At 38.5% G+C, this 11973-nt stretch overlaps 2 protein-coding genes across 3 annotated transcripts in view; one reads left to right on the top strand and one right to left on the bottom strand.

The window, feature by feature from the left end:
* The window catches only part of stat5b (signal transducer and activator of transcription 5b), a 56318-nt gene extending 52244 nt beyond the window's left edge, over positions 1-4074 (bottom strand). The window contains exon 1 of the mRNA XM_057357729.1: positions 3794-4074. The gene's annotated coding sequence lies outside the window, so the exon portion shown is untranslated. The remainder of the gene's footprint in view (positions 1-3793) is intronic.
* Positions 4075-4761: 687 nt separating this feature from the next.
* oplah (5-oxoprolinase, ATP-hydrolysing) overlaps positions 4762-11973 on the top strand; it is a 38843-nt gene continuing 31631 nt past the window's right edge. For both annotated transcript variants that reach the window (XM_057358187.1, XM_057358186.1), the window contains exons 1-6: positions 4762-4876; positions 5059-5116; positions 6022-6193; positions 6277-6468; positions 6577-6691; positions 6929-7052. In XM_057358187.1, coding sequence (XP_057214170.1) covers positions 6023-6193; positions 6277-6468; positions 6577-6691; positions 6929-7052 — 602 coding nt within the window. In that variant the 5' untranslated portion in view covers positions 4762-4876; positions 5059-5116; position 6022. The remainder of the gene's footprint in view (positions 4877-5058; positions 5117-6021; positions 6194-6276; positions 6469-6576; positions 6692-6928; positions 7053-11973) is intronic.

Here is an 11973-nt window from a genome sequence, read left to right as displayed (position 1 = left end):
GTGATTTGGGGGCCCTAGGCAAATCCATTTATGGGGGCCCCAACTATGCACCATTTTACTTTACTGCAACCCTTATTTTTCTTCCTCCTCAAAGCACACAACTTTTCACCCCCAGTCAAAGTGACAGGGGAAAACTAAGCTTAATAATCAGAGATACTAATTCAAAAATATATAATAATGAATTCCCAAATGAAAAACATGGGATAAATGTCTTAACAAAACACTTATATTAAAGTTCTAAAAAAAATTGATGAAATGAAAACTAATAAGTTATATAAAGCATTAAATTTATTCAATCAAACAGAAAAGTTGAAAATTTTAATATAAGCCTTTTTTATAAGACTTTTTAGCCTATAAGTAACCAGTCTAACTAAATGAGCAAAGTTCATTCACATACGTTCTCTTGTAGTTCACTGAGCTTTGAACGATTCACTGATCTCTTACATTCTGTGTAAACGAATTGGTTCAAAGGAGTCATTTGTTTGCGAGTCGTTCTGATCGCAATGTGCGTTCATACTGGCGAACTCGCTGTGTACAGAATAACGCTGATTCAACGAGCCAACTTCACAGCTAAAAACATCATAATGATGTACAGCAAGTTAATTTAGGAAATATTTTCAAGAAATTCATGTAAAACTCCTGAACAGCCGTGAAACACAGCTAATACAGCTCCTAATATAGCTCTTTTACTGAACTCTTCAGCGTCTCACTGCTGGTAACGAAACAGCGCCTCCATTGTTTCGTAACTGCAGTTACAAATGACAATCTGTTTAATAATGCACGCAGTGTTTTTTGTGAAGACACTCGACATATTTTTAACGAGAGTCTAAGGCGGCACGAAATTTGATTGAGGCGGCCGCCTCCAATTTCTTTATGCAGGAAAATCCCTGATCTGGTATTACTATATACAAAATGTGTCCTCTCTCCTTGTTTTTTTTTGTGGTTAACTTTCATGCAGTGTTAATTTCGTTAACGAAAACTATGACGAAAAGTATTCGTTAACGACATGTTTTCACTGACGAAAACGAGACGATAACTAAATAAAAATGAATGCATTATAACGAAAACTGTAATAAAAATATACTGACATTTTCGTCAACTAATAAAAACGAGACGAAAATATTCGTGTCCCACCTGGCGGACATCAGTTTGCGCGCATGTGCTGCTTATCTCATATAAACGGCAGAGAGAAGTCTCTGGGAGAAGGGGAAGCACACACATGTATTCTGTGTCTCCACGCGGGTTACAAAGCGTCTTATTTTCTTCACGATCGCCGGTAAAACGCCGCAAACTTGAAGCGCGACTGCAGGCGAGTCACCCCGAAACACATTACGAAGGCAAGCTCAAAGGTTTTATATGCCAATGTTAACTTAACACGAGCTGCTGCATAACGTGAAATGCAACATAGAGTCAGCCAAAAGAAACCAGCGCTGTCCTCTACTGATTATAGAAGTGATGAAGTGAGTCAAACTGTACATTCCAACCAAATATGTAACATGTTTGCATGACTAAAGAAATGTAATACAATTTATATAATATGTCTTTTTGAAAGCTATTCTCATTCATTGCTGTCTCAAGCAAAGACAGTGCGCTCTTTCTTCAAATAGGCATGCCATGAGCCAATAGCCTTTGAGTGTGAGCCCTGTCAGAGCGTTTCATTGGTTGAATGAACTGAATGAATACGCCCTACTTAACGAGTCAATTGAGTCAAATGGAATTGAACGAACTGGAACATGTCGTTCATGGTCTAATACTCTGCGTTCCAACAATGCATATCTAGTTACTGGAATTTTCTGAAAAATAAAGGTAATGACCTGGTTTAATTTCATTCTAAGGTGAAGTAAATTATGTCAAAACAGTTGAATCTTTGTATGGAACATTTAATTACACCAAGTAAATGATTTAAACCATTTAGAATTTAGTAGACTAAATATAATGTATATTTATTCGACTAAAATGTTTTTCATATTTCGTCGACTAAAACTAGACTAAAACTAAAATGATGGGGTTGACTAAAATGTGACTAAAACTAAATTGCATTTTCGTCAAAAGACTATGACTAAAACTAAATCAAAATTTGCTGTCAAAATTAACACTGCTTTCATGCATTTAAATGTGACCAAATTTATGTACTAGTGCATACAGAATCGTTAGCACTGTACTGACGTTATTATATTATGTCTTTATGTGTCCATCGGTCTGCGCAGCGGAGTCAAACAACCTTTCTACCTTTGAACTGGCCCTCTCCTACCAAGCGCACAGAGCTCTTTGTTTGACAGATGTTTTGGTCGTCAGTCATTATAACTGTTGTCGGTGTTCATGGAGAAATACTCACCGGCACATTATCATTGCTCGTGGCTGGGAGAGTGCTTTGTCTGGCGGGAAAGAGATGCGCTACTGCTGTAGGAGCAGCGGTGGAGTTTGTGTGGGGAAAAAGCAGAGACTTTGGCAACAATCTTTTGTAAATCGTCTTTTTTCCTCTCCGCTGGTGTAGCTGCGTTCTTTGTTGTTTTATTTCCCTGCGACTTTTACTTCGTTTTGCAGCTAATGTACCACACAATGACACTCTCGCTGTGGGCAGTTCTACCAATTCCGCCGCTGCGTTAACTTTCTCTAGCTGGTGTCGAACTCGTCTCGCGCATATACGGTGCTAATAGAATGGTCCACTCTAATCTATAATGGGGGGAGTGCTTTCGTACAGATGTAATAACGTAAAACGTTAACAGGGATATCCCGACTATTTTGATGATTACTTGGGGCTCTACGTGGCTGCTGACATGGCTTATTGGTTAAGTCCACCCCTTCCTTTTGGGGGCCCCTGGTAGCTCGGGGCCCCAGGCGATTGCCTACCTTTGCCTAATGGTAAGTCCGCCCCTGGTATTAATGCTGCCTTTACGTGCTTGCAGAAATTCGATCATTCCCACTTCAACCCGGAAGTAACGTCTGTATTTGGTAACATTAAAAGTATTTAGTAACATTAAAACATTGATGTTACTAATGATTCAGTAGCATTTAAACATTACAAGTATATGCTGACATTAAAAGAGCACCGGTACATAAATTATTTCCGGGTTGAAGTGGGAATTATCGAAATTCCGAGAGCACGTGAAGGAAGCTTTAAGTTACACAATATCTATATAATACTTACCGATATTGACAATAGTATTATTTGTGTGATCTGACATCCCCATTTAAACATACAAACAAGTTCATATTTTAGGACAGTGCTATTATATTATTCCATCACGTGTGTCTATACTACAGGAAAAACTTGGGTGTTATGGAAAGTAACGTTAGTTTATAGTCACAGTAGCATATGATGGGCATTTGGCAGAGAATTGCGTTCTGTTATTTAAACATTAAATCACACACAACAAAACGTGTTTGCTAAACACAGTAAAACAATAATGTGATTCGTGTTTTGCAGTATTATATCTGTCATTAAACACTGATTTCTTTCTTTACTGCGGACAGACGGACTGTTAGCTTTGGTTAGCTTTAGCAGTTAGCATGAACAAGTAGCATTAACTCGTGAACAGACACAAAACAAAAACAAGCGTTATAACTGACATCAGGTTGATTCTTTGTGCTAAAACATGTTATAATATCACGTAACGTTATGTGTGAGAGCACGACACATAATCCTCACTTGATCCGTTTATCGTGTGCTGAAGCTAAAGTGAAGCTTGAAACAAGCAGCGTCAGCTAAAGCATTGACATGATGAGAGAGAGAGAGAGCGAGAGAGCGAGAGAGAGAGAGAGAGAGAGAAAGAATCAATAATAAAATCCTCACATCACTGAAGAGATGGATTTGGATTTAAGATGTCGAATGTTTCTCCGGGTTTATTAATCCAGCCATGAGATCAACTCCATCAAAACACTTCAGCAACTTTCATTTCAACACAAACACGGACGGACATCTACTGACATCTACTGTCTGATTTCACTTTGTCACATACAGTACATATAGACACTTCATACAGCATTGACACCTACATTCTAAGAAATCAAGTTACTAATAAAAAAAACTAGGAACAACTAATGACATGTTGGCTGAATGATGGGCCGTTATATTCTGTGTCTTCTGATCGTTTCTGAACATTTGGGGGCTTTTCATAACTCACACCAGAAGGGGGATTCAAGTCGGAAGTGAATACTATGACGCACAGAGCTTTTTAATAGAAAGACAATTTATGGGAAAACAAAAAAATATGAAGCATCGGCTATTTGCCATTGAAACCATTACAAAATTATTTTATGTATAGTGTAAGTCTTGGGTCTTTTTTCAGTAGGCCTACACATCGACCAGGCAGATAGACTATTATAGATTCCATTAAAACCAATTCAATTTCGAATTTTGAACTATAAATTCCGAGAATGAAATCATGCAAGTTTCTATTATGCTGTGTGAAACACAGTTTGTGAAGAAAGTAATGAATAACACGTGTTTGACATTTTTGGGACAGGACCAGTGAAAGTCTCTACACTCTGCGCCCATTTGATGTCTTCGACAGTTATTCAGTTCACTTATAAAACCTAAAGTATCGACTTGATTAAAGAAATAGTCAGATATCTTGAAGATCGCTCATTAAGATCACAATAAATGTACATATTCCGACAACAATAAGACCTGACATGAACTGCACCGTTTACTCTTTTCCTAAAATGAAATTGTACAGTTCTAAGCTCCTCCCCCAGAAAGTCGTCAGTCTCTTGATGACGGTTGATGATTGGCTTGTTACTCGAAGGCGGAAACTCTCCCTCACTGACAGGAATAAAACCGCGAAGCGTGTTCATGTTTATCTTCTCTGTTCTGGGATCAGTGAGATAGACAGGAGTTACTTCACACTTCACCTGCGCTTCACCTTGAGAAACTGTGAGTTTATTACAGCCGGTTTATGATGTTGTAATGATTGTGTTAGTTGTTTAGTCGGGTGTTTAGTGTTAACTGTTTAGAGTGTTGACAACATGTTTACATGCTCTCCTACTTGTAAGTCGCTTTGGATAAAAGCGTCTGCCAAATGAATAAATGTAAATATAAATAACTTGTCGTTTCAGGTTTGTTCAGGGTTATTTGTGTCATCACCGACTCTTCTGTTCCACACAGTAATAGTGGGTTAGTAAACTCTGTCATTCACACGTATAAAGCTCTTGATGATTAAGTATAAACGAGGTTTGTCCCCGTTGAAAAATAAACGCACTACAGCAGACTTGAGTTCGTGGCTTTAACTTTAACTTTCGTCAAAGATCAATTCACCATGTAAACCCGAGGAAGAGGAGTTTAACATGTCTGTGATTTATGATTAACTCGGTTATATAACGTGTATAAGGGCTACAGATTAACTGCCAGAGCGTCACTAAGTGTTACAGTTTATTAAGAGCAAATCTGTTCACCTGATATATTTCAGTGCAGTATAACATGTGTACTACATCAGTATCATGTGTACTACACACACATCATGAACACAGATATTTACACCATATAAGTTTAGTTAGTTAAGCACATTTAAAAAATGTTGTATTTATAATTTTCTAATGTAAAATTATGTACAGTATATTAAAAACATGCTGTGGTATTGACATTTTTAGACTGTTAAAGTGATTGAGAAGAGATTTTTAAGGTTTCGTTTAAAATGAAATTGTGTGCTTTCAGACATGTCAGACCATGTTTTTAAAAAGGAAATTTGTTAATGCAAGTATTAGTTTTTTTAAGCCATGTTATCTTGGAAACCAAGATTTTGTGACACATCAGTAAGATGAACCGCAAAGAGCTTCTTGCATTGCCATATTTGATTTAAACTAAGCTTCCTTTATTATTTCGTAATCCAACCCATGTCTAAAACACATGTAACCCACTGCTTCACACGGCTTATTGCTTTATTCTGATAGAACTATGGCTGTCAATGAGAATGTGTTTTGAGAACATCCCTGACTCTGTGTGCGTGTGCGTGTGTGCGTGTGCGTGTGCGTGTGTGTGTGTGCGTGTGCGTGTGTGTGTGTGTGTGCGTGTGTGTGTCCCAGCATGGCTGAAACTAAAGGCAAGTTTGACTTTGCGATTGATCGTGGAGGAACATTTACCGACGTGTTTGCCCGTTTGCCTGACGGTAGAGAGAGGGTCCTGAAACTCCTGTCACATGACCCACAAAACTACAGAGATGCTCCTACTGAGGGCATCCGCAGAGTCCTGGAGGAGGTGAGAGGAAACACGGCAACACAGACAGAACACAGGAGTCAAAGAACTCCTCTTAAACACTGTCTGTCTGATTCATTGAACAGGAAAGTGGGCGGAGCTTTCCTCGGGATCAACCTTTGGACTCCTCTCTGATTGGCTGGATTCGGATGGGCACCACAGTGGCGACTAATGCATTGCTGGAGCGTCAGGGAGAAAGAACAGCTTTGGTGGTGACACGTGGATTTCGAGACTTGCTTCATATCGGCACGCAAGCCCGACCGGACCTGTTTGATCTGGTGATTAACACAGTTTACATCACGGTTTACATGTGGATGTCATGTGTATGCAAAGTTCTCATGAAATATGAGTGATGCGTTAATAAAGAGCGTCTGTGTGTGTCGTAGGAGGTGCGTATGCCAGAGCTGCTGTATGAGGAGGTGATCGAGGTGGAGGAGAGAGTGATTCTCACACAGGATTCCTGTCAGTTACCCAGAAATCAATCCAAACGCATCGTCACGGGTGAAATTTGTCTGCATTTACTTTAGCATCAAGTCATGACATCATCTTGATATTTTGATATGTTGACATTTACCAGACTGACGTTCTAGTGTATAAAAAAACATTTAGTGAAACTAAACTTTAACGGGCCTCGTTCTTCATCAACACACTGCAGTGTCAGAGAGAAAGTCATGCATGTGTGTGTGTGAGTGTATGATTTGAGTCATTTTAGTGATGTTCAGTTGTGTGTGTCGTCAGGCAGTACAGGAGACCGTCTGGAGCTCTGGCGGGATCTGGATCTTCAGCAAGCAGAACGAGATTTGAAGCGTTTGTTTTCCGAAGGAATCCGCAGTCTCGCCGTGTTGTTACTACATTCTTACACGTGTGTATAGATCGTCATACATAATACATACACTACAGCTCAACCGTTCGGCTAAAGTATCAAACAAAAGATCTCATGTAGTTGTAATGGGACTCCAAATCATACGTATGTCAGACAACGGGTGATGTTGAGGGTTGCTTCTGTAGGTCATGTGTGTATCAGGTGATGGGTGTTCACACGGGTGGTCATTTGTGGGGAGAAGAACTGGGGCCGGATTCAGGAAACTGTTCTTAAAACAAATTATAGGAATTTCGTAAGAATGTTCGTAAGTGTGATTCTCAAATATTTCTTAAGAACTTCTCAATGCTTTGTCAATCGCTTGCTCGTGTGGTAACTGTATGTGTTTATCTATACAATAAACTTGATGTGTGTAACAAGCACATCGCATTCTTATATAGCCAATTAGCATGTGATGTGTTGAATTCTCAACTCAACTCTCAACTCAACTTTATTTATATAGCGCTTTTACAATTTTCATTGTTACAAAGCAGCTGCACATGAGACACATTGACTACAAGCAAAACAATCAAAGTTGTACCTGCAAAAACAAGAAAAGGTTGAAAACACAGAAGACAGACACACCCACACACAAAACACTCCACACACACAACACGCACCAACACACACAGACACAGAGACACACACACACACACACACACACACACACGTACGTACACAGACAAGTACGCACACACACACACGCTCAGTGAGAGCACACATTTAGGATAAAGGAGAGAGAAGCACAGGTCAAATATAACAGATAATAAATTCCTATATGCAATATTAATTAAGTAAAACTTTAAGATTCTAAAGCAGCCCCCCCGGTCAGGCAGATAGTGCAAAAACAGTATGCAAACGGTGGCGAGGAACCCAAAACTCTAATCGAGAAAAAAAACCTCAGGAGAACCCAGGCCCAACCAGGGGATTCCAGTTCCCCTCTGGCAAAAGCTGCTGCCTCTGCACAAGCTCCAGAGAACTTGCACAACAAGGCTAAATAAAATAAATAAACTTAATAATAAAATAAATTATAGTTTAAGATTATCATTAATAATCTAATAGCATTTGAAGTTTTGTGGTGAAGACATGTCAAGAGACCGCGTCCTTCTTTATCCAGCTCTATCATCTCAGCTCTTGTCAGGTCCCCACTTCCCATTCTCCGCTCTACCATCAGGTCAGGCCATGAACTGCATCCTGCTCGCTGTGGTAACCTTGGAACAATGAGACAAGACTGGCTGAGAGTAGAGTACTGTTCTGTACTCTTTGATGCAACAAGTACATCAGTTGTGTTTTTGGTTCCGGTTGATCTAACTAATGCAGCCTAAACCCTCTGAAGATTTATATTATGGAAGAGTAGTGTATGCAAGATTAAAAAGATGCGTCTTTAGTCTAGATTTAAACTGACAGAGTGTGTCTGCCTCCCGGACAGTGCAGGGAAGACTATTCCAAAGTTTAGGCGCTAGATAGGAAAAGGATCTACCACCTGCACTTGATTTTGAAATTCTAGGTATTACCAACTGACAGGACGCCTGAGAGCGTAATGCACGTGAAGGACTGTAATACAAAAGGAGTTCATTCAAGTACTGAGGAGCTAAACCATGTAAGGCTTTATAGGTAATAAGCAAGATTTTAAAGTTAACGCGATGCTTTATAGGTAACCAGTGCAAGGTTGACAGAACCGGGCTAATATGTTCATACTTTTTTGTACGTGTAAGAACTCGAGCTGCCGCGTTTTGGACCAATTGGAGTTTTTGTAATAAGCCTGCAGGGCAACCACCTAACAGTGCATTACAGTAATCTAGTCTTGATGTCATGAATGCATGAATTAACTTCTCTGCATCTGACATTGACAGCATATGACGTAGTTTAGATATATTCTTAAGATGGAAAAACGCAATTTTACAGGTGTTGGCGACGTGGCTCTCAAATGACAGATTACTATCGAATAGAACGCCAAGATTCTTTGCTGACGACGAGGGTTTTATGGAACATCCGTCAATAGTTAAACAGTATTCTTGGTTGTTACTTATAGCAGTTTTCGGTCCAATAAGTAACACTTCCGTTTTGTCCGAGTTCAGTAATAAAAAGTTGTTACTCATCCAGTTTTTTATATCGACTATGCATTCCATTATTCGATGGAACTGCTGTGTTTCATGAGGCTTCGAGGAAATATAAAGTTGAGTATCATCAGCATAACAGTGAAAGCTAACTCCGTGTCGCTTTATTATATCTCCTAGAGGTAGCATGTATAATGCGAAGAGCAGAGGCCCTAAGACTGAGCCCTGTGGTACACCGTACTGGACTTGCGATTTGCGTGACACCTCATTGTTTATTGCTACAAATTGAAAACGGTCGGATAAATAAGATTTAAACCATTTCAAAGCTATTCCCTTAATGCCGACATAATTTTCGAGTCTATGTAGGAGTGTGCTGTGGTCAATGGTATCGAATGCAGCACTAAGGTCTAGCAGCACCAATAACGAGATACAACCTCGGTCAGACGCCAATAGCAGATCATTTGTAACTCTGATCAAAGCAGTCTCTGTACTGTGACATGCTCTAAATCCAGACTGGAATTCTTCATTGATGTCATTCCTTTGGAGGAAGGAGCATAATTGAGTTGAAACTACTTTTTCCAGAATTTTAGATATGAAAGGTAGATTCGATATAGGCCTGTAGTTCCTTAGTTCTCTAGGGTCGAGTTGGGGTTTTTTGACAAGGGGCCTTATAACAGCCACCTTATATGCTTTAGGCACATGTCCTAATGTCAGAGATGAGTTAATAATACCAAGAAGAGGATCTATAATTTCTGGGAGCATCTCTTTCAGTAGATTTGTAGGTATAGGGTCTAGTATGCATGTTGTTGATTTAGATGATCTAATAATTTTAGACAGCTCATCTTGATCTACGGTATAAAATAATTGCATTTTCTCCTTAAGGGCGCTGTAGTTAGTTTGTTCAGCGGGTTTCACTTCTGATTGCATTGTTATAATTTTTTCTCTAATATCTTGGATTTTATATGTGAAGTAGTTCATAAATTCATCACTGCTATGCTGATATACAGGATCAGAAGTCACTGACGATTTATTTTTTGTTAATTTAGCCACCGTGTTAAATAAAAACCTAGGGTTGTGCTGGTTTTCTTCTATTAGTGATGAAAAGTAGGCGGATCTAGAAGTTATTAGGGCTTTCCTGTATTTTCGAATACTATCCTTCCATGCTGTACGAAATACCTCTAATTTAGTTTTCTTAAAGTTGCGCTCCATTTTTCGGGCCGCTTTCTTTAGAGCCTGAGTGTGTTCATTATACCACGGTGTGGGGCTGCCATTTTTAATCTTCTTTAAACGTAGTGGAGCAACTTTGTCTAGCGTTACCGAGAAGGTGGAATTAAAATTTTCAGTGGTAATGTCAAGATCTTCAACGTTATTTCTCATGATTTGAGACAATTCGGGCAGATTATCGAGAAACGCATCTTTGGTAGTTGAAGTTATTGTTCTACCATATTTGTAACAATGAGTTTTATTTGTAGCCGTAGGCCAGTGAAGCAAACATAATACCAGATAATGATCCGAAATGTCTTCACTCTGCTGAAGGATTTTAACGTCGTCCACATTTATACCGTAAGACAGTATTAAATCTAAAGTATGATTACGAAGGTGAGTGGGTCCTGACACATGTTGACTAATGCCCATGGAGTTAAGAGTGTCTTTGAAAGCCATTCCTAAGGCATCTGTAACGTTATCTACGTGGATGTTAAAGTCACCAACGACAAGGAGTCTATCTGCGGCCAGTACTAGTTCTGATAAGAACCCACCAAATTCTTTAATAAAATCTGTGTGGTGCCCTGGAGGCCTATATACAATAGCTAGAATCAATTTAAAAAGTGTTTTATCTTTAGTATTAGGTGTTGAAACATGAAGAACCATGACTTCAAAAGAATTATATTTAGAGTTCGACTTCTGGGAAATGCTAAGAGAGTTATTGTAAAGTGCTGCGACACCTCCCCCTCTGCCTTTTAGACGAGGCTCGTGTTTATAATAATAATCTTGGGGGACAGATTCATTTAAAGCAATATAATCATCTGGTTTTAGCCATGTTTCTGTCAAACAGAGCATGTCTATTTTATGATCTGTTATCATATCGTTAACAAAAAGTGCTTTATTAGAGAGAGATCTAATATTTAGCAATCCGAGTCGTAACAGTTGATTATCTGTATTTTGTTCATGTTTAGTTTGTTTAACGTTTATTAAATTACTTTCAAGAGGTTTACGCATTATTTTATGTTTGCTAATCCGGGGGACAGACACAGTCTCTATTTTGTGATGTTTGGGAGAACGGATTACTACATGTTGTACATTTTGTGTATTCTGCGACATTGTATTCTGAATGCCATTTACGATCACATGTTAGCTAAAATGTTATCAAGCATTAAAAAATTATACTTCTTATAATACTCTTTGTGTGTTACTTACAACACCATAATATTTGTGACTCTCTCCGTTTCGAGTCACTTTGTCCCAGAATAATGCAAAAAGCACTCCGTTTATAATAATGAAAGATAGAGTAAGGGAGCTACACCTTATCATTATTATATCAATATAAATATTCTTTAATGGCAAATAAACGTTAAAATGATGATTCTGGCTCAATACAATACACATCACATGTGAAACAACCAAATACATGTATTAAACAGCTTACCTTTTGAGATTTAAGACAACCGTGAGGCTGATGATATTTACGACAGCTTTTGTTTCAAGAATTTGGATTCTTCTTAATTTTTCCCCTAAGATCATTTGTAAGAGAAAATTTGTAAGAACTGTCTTAAGAAGTTTTTTGGGGGAATACATAACATTCCTAACTTTTTAATTAAATTACAATTTAAGAAAAAATATGTCAGTTAAGAATTTTCTTCTTAAGAATG

This window comes from Triplophysa rosa, linkage group LG18, assembly GCF_024868665.1.
Source record: "Triplophysa rosa linkage group LG18, Trosa_1v2, whole genome shotgun sequence".
Classification (NCBI taxonomy): domain Eukaryota; kingdom Metazoa; phylum Chordata; class Actinopteri; order Cypriniformes; family Nemacheilidae; genus Triplophysa; species Triplophysa rosa.
This window is presented reverse-complemented; position numbering and strand designations above follow the sequence as displayed.